The following is a 5,073-nucleotide window of genomic DNA, read 5'->3' on the forward strand; positions in this document are numbered from 1 at the left end:
AATACTAATCTTAACGGATGAGTCAAGTCAGATTAACGGGTCAGGTCTAGCTGTGAGGTTCTAAAGGCAACTAAGCCAACACTAAATTCCTACATAAATTTGACAAAAAAAAAAAAAAAAAAATCCCGCATAAATTAAAAAAATTTGAGTTACAAAAACAACAACAGATTTTTCAATTTTTGCTGCTCAAGTTGGGTTATCAAATTGAGGTGGGCTAGAGAACTGGGCCTGGAAGTTTGGGCCTTGAGCGTAGCGGGTAGGCAGTAGTTTCAAGCTTTTCGGTACGCATTTTCCCGCTAAAACAGTTTCCCCAAATTGAAAAACAAAAAACTCAAGATTTTCCGATCCAACACAGAGATTGAAAGTTTCTGAAGAAAGGTCGAGAGAGAACGAGATGGAGGTAAAGACAGCAGGGGCGTCGTTGGATTCGGTTATCTCAGGGTTCAACCGTCGGATCGCGGAGCTTCAAGATCTCGTCATTGCGCGAAACGGTAAGACCCGACCCGACCCATCTCCTCCCCCCGCAACTGCTTCATCCAATTCTTGTAATCATAGTTGTCCGCATAACCTCTGAATTGTTCATGTGGCAGTGTACCCGGCGAGCAGCGTCACCGATTTGTCGGCCGTCGACGCGGTCGTGAAGGCCATGGAGCTTCAGGTTCAGGCCATCAAGGACCGCTTGCGTGATGAAACCCTAGCCATCCCTAAAGCTAAAGTACTCTCTCTCTCTCTCTCTCTCAAGTTTGGGGAAATTAGTTCAAATGTTTGTTGAGCTTAGGATGTGTTTGGCAACTAGGAAAATTCAAGTTACAAAATTAAATTTTTTATCCACCAAATGGGAAAGTGAAAGAATCAATTTTGATCATTAGGGCAGGCGATAATTTACTTAATTAATCCTGGAACATGTTTTGCTTGTTGAAATTTCGGCGAATTGTACTTTGATGTTGTAATGTGATGGCAGAAACTCGTCGATGCCGCGCTGAAGCAGCAAAAGAAATTACAGGACATGTCAGTTTATGTGCCCTCGCATGTTCCCGAAAGAATGTCGATGTTGAATTTGGATACTAATAAGTGGTAAGACAAGTTTCTCATGCATCCATGGATTAAGCATTGTTGATTTGAGTCTCTTACATTATTTGTATTTGGTAGGTAGAGATTTATGTTTGTGTATTTCAGTTTGTTTCCAGAAGGATCTCAACAAAATACCGGTTTTGGGTCCTTCAAGCTTGAGGAAGAGCCTGCTGCACTACCTAAGGTAAGAAATGCTCTCTACGCACACACAGATGCGCACACTACTTGTGCACAGCCAGTGCAATCAACAAGGAACAAGGGATGTCGGCAACATATATTGTAATTGAGAATTTGTGATGTGCAGCAAAACTTCGAATATTCTTTGAAGAATCATGTCCTAGTTCTTGTTCGTGCACTTATTTGGATGATTAATTTCTTACTATTTCTTAAAGAATGACCCTTTTCTTCATACTATTGCTTGGTAGTACTATCATACTAATATTGCAATATTACATATGCCTTGTCTTTCTTTCATAACTCGAGAATTGATGTGCGGAAAACTATTTCTGTATCAGTTATATGGCTAGCTTGTTCTGGAACTGTCATTAGTTATATGTTGGAGATACAGTAGCTACAGGATAATCACTTTACTTGTTCTTTCTGTTTTTGTTAATTTCAGGAGAAAAAGGGACGTTCCCCTCCACCATTGTGGTTTATAACTGCTGAAGAGCTGGATTCTTTGTCAGGGTGAGTGGGTTGAATTTTCTTTCTTAATTTATCTTACTTTATTTGATAAGACTTAAGAGTGAGTCCCATGTCCACTGTGTGCTTTTGCACAACAACTTTTACCTCATTGAAGAATGTTCCGGCCCTTTATAAGCTCCAGAACTCATTCCACCTGCAGTATGATACTACGGCTCACATACTATGATCCTGAAGGTTTTCATCTTGCTACGTAACTTTCTTTCTGTTGCCTTAGCATATAGGAGAATATGATAGCTAGGACTCAAATGAAAGGTGATACATATTGGATAATCCGATATTGTCTCCTAATTCTTTCCCCAATTTTCGAAACACAGGTACATGAGGGGAAGACTTACAGTAGAGAAGATCAATGCAGCTATTAATGACATGGTGACATATGCAGAAGCAAACGCTCAGCTGATATTTGCCCCAAAGAAGAAGGTTTGTATTCTGTCTCTCTGAGTCTTTGGTTCGTAAATAGACGCTATTGCACACGTCTGACCCTGGTTTACCAATCATCATGCAGGTAGCAGGAGATCTTTGGGAAAAGGCACTGGTAAGTGAACTTAACCAGGTTATATGTTTTAAATTGTCTGGGGGGTTTTGTTGGTGGCCAATAGCATGGGTTACAAAGTGGGAGGTAGCTCTCTCTCATCATATAAGCCTCTCCATCCTTGGTGAAGGTGTCGTATTCTTGAGCACCGCATGTAACTGTTGATTTATGCATTAGTATTCAGTTCCCAACTTCCCACCATAAAATATGCAGGAAATGAGGGACATTGCAATGACAGAAGGAATAAGGGGAAAACACTTCTTTCTCGAAACTGACATGAAAGGACCAACCTTGAAGCCTGACAACACTGGAAAAGCAATACTAACTGTAAGCTCGTGCCTTGCCTTTTTTTCTTTCAAACTTTTATGATTTTAGAAACTGAAAAAGAAGTTAAGGCAGAAATATCGTAGTGCAATTAAAGAAAACTTAACCTGTTTTTGGCATAACTTTAAGTAAATAGTATACATTTACCTTCCCATGCTTCATGAACTGCCAACAGATTATTTCATGTATTGGTTAAATTATCACGGTAATTATTTCAAACCTTATGTGCTTGGTTTCAGTGGGAATTTCATCCTAAAAGTAGTTTTAGTGTACTCGTGCTACTGTTGGTTTTACATACACCTGACATTCATGTCGTTTTAGTGACATACCCGATATCTTAACGGATCGTGTCGTGTAACACCCGTTAAAGTAAACGGTAATATGATCCAACCCGAAATCAACCCGTTAATCTTATCAAATAATATGACCCGATCCACTACCTGATAAAGAAAATATATTTTAAATCAATAAATAATGAAAATAGAAAACATAATTTGACCCCAAAAAAATTGAAAACATAATCCTAAATTTGTATATGTATGTCACCTTGTCACGTAAATATTACTTCAAAACATAAAAACAACATTTGTCTTTTAAGTATTACATACCCCAACATAAGAGTGTAATAAAAAACATTAGTACATTACTACAAAATACCAAATGTTCAAGGATATGCAAAATGAAAGGAGTTACGTTTCAAGGTTGATGAAACCTTGCACCTTTTTTTACAATAAAACCCTTTAAATTTCATCAATCACCAAGGTAAATGATATTGGTTTATTTTCAACTCCCTTAAAAATACTATTCATGAGGGTTTGTATGGTTTCAAAAATTCAAAAGACGATGTACCCATCCTCAAAGCGTAGAGGATGCAATTACGAGGGTTTACATATTATTTCACCTTTTTTCTCACTTGTAAATTAATTATTATATTTTTTTTTTCGATGTGTTTGGTATTTTTAAATTACTTGATATTTTTATTTTTAATGTGTTTTATAATTTTTTTAATCTCACTCCTTGCCTATAGTATACTATAAAAATAAATAAAACTTAAAAATTTTGAAATTTATATAGAATAATAATACAATAATACATATTTTAATATACACTATATACAAATACAATATGGCTATAGTATTTTATAGTAAGTTTTTTTAAGTAGTTTAAAAAATTAAAATTATCAAAATAACTTTTTTCTTAACGTGTCAAAACAAATTATTCGCATGTCACTCTTGTATTTTAATATACACTATATACATATACATTATGGCTATTGTATTTTATAGTTAGTTTTTTTTTTATGTAGTTTAAAAAATTAAAATTATCAAAATAACTTTTTTCATAACGTGACGAAACAGATTATCTGCATGTCACTCTCATGTAAACCTGTTAAAGACCCTTTATTAACGGGTTCTTATCGTGTGACCCGATAACAATCCAATTAGTTATCATGTCGACCTGAAATCGGTTATTTTTGTGTCGTTTACATGTCGTGTTAACAAGTCGTGTAAGAAATTGTCAGGTCTAGTTTTACATAGGTCAAAGTTCTGTTTTTGTAGTTAATTGTTTAAACTCTATGATGCTTATGAAATGCTTTCAAGATTAGCATGAAGCTTTACTATCTCCTTCATAAACTTCCTATCACGTTTCTGTTATCTTTTCCGTTGGCAAATCGAGTTAGCCAGTCCTGCGTGTAGAATATAGCGGGAGTATGATATAGTGAATGATCTCATTTCTCTTCTAACAAGGAGGTCCTAAGTTCGAATAACTGATTAAAAAAGAGTTTTTGTGCTATATATTTACTTGAAAGATGATGACTAAGGTTTTGTGATGGCATTTCTCTTTTTCATTCCATTTTCCTTGGACATTTTGCTGCTGCACAGGTCCTTCGTCACCTTGGTCGTGTAAGCGAGACACGTATCGGGCCTCATCGAGTGATCATTCTATTGAAGCGCCCTTGACAGGGCCTGCATCATGGTTTGGTTCTCAATCGTTTTGGTTTTTGATTAAAAAAAATTCAAGTTCTTGCTTTGCATCGTGTGTAAATGGCAAGAAGATTTGGCTCATGTTGTCGCTTTTGAGGCTATATAGTCGAGTGTATCTCTTAAAGTCAAACTATTAAAAAATTTAGACATGTATTATTGTATTATTATTCTATACAAGTTAGGAAAATTTAAGTTTTATTTATTTTTACAAGAGAGTTTCTTATAATAATTGCTAGGATAAATTTTACTTGACTTGTTCAAAATTCAAATCAACTCGTATAGTACTAGTATAGGCGCCAAAAAAAAAAAAAAAAAAAAATTAATTTTAGAGTCAACAACCTAAAAAAGTTTTTTCCTTTCTTTCATACAGTCATACTTAGAAATGTTTTATGTTCTTAAAAGTGAGATTAAAACATTATAAAACACATTGAAAAATAAAATATCAAAGCAACATAA

At 35.2% G+C, this 5,073-nt stretch overlaps 1 protein-coding gene across 1 annotated transcript; it reads left to right on the plus strand.

The window, feature by feature from the left end:
• The first annotated feature begins 314 nt into the window (after positions 1-314).
• On the plus strand, positions 315-4,828 carry LOC137748756 (spindle/kinetochore-associated-like protein). The gene is made up of 9 exons (XM_068488936.2): positions 315-491; positions 591-715; positions 962-1,074; positions 1,177-1,255; positions 1,691-1,758; positions 2,091-2,196; positions 2,282-2,311; positions 2,522-2,635; positions 4,516-4,828. Exons 1-9 carry the CDS (start codon positions 395-397, stop codon positions 4,591-4,593), a joined length of 810 nt encoding a protein of 269 aa, XP_068345037.2. The 5' UTR covers positions 315-394; the 3' UTR covers positions 4,594-4,828.
• Positions 4,829-5,073: the final 245 nt, after the last annotated feature.

This window comes from Pyrus communis, chromosome 2 (assembly GCF_041283825.1).
Source record: "Pyrus communis isolate YQ-2024b chromosome 2, ASM4128382v1, whole genome shotgun sequence".
NCBI lineage: Eukaryota > Viridiplantae > Streptophyta > Magnoliopsida > Rosales > Rosaceae > Pyrus > Pyrus communis.

Bases quoted from the DNA above. Each gene is read 5' to 3' on its own strand.
- LOC137748756 (XM_068488936.2), top strand. From the start codon at position 395: ATGGAGGTAAAGACAGCAGGGGCGTCGTTGGATTCGGTTATCTCAGGG. The intron at 2,312-2,521 runs GTAAGTGAACTT...TAAAATATGCAG, and splicing joins ATCTTTGGGAAAAGGCACTG to GAAATGAGGGACATTGCAAT. The intron at 2,636-4,515 runs GTAAGCTCGTGC...GCTGCTGCACAG, and splicing joins CTGGAAAAGCAATACTAACT to GTCCTTCGTCACCTTGGTCG.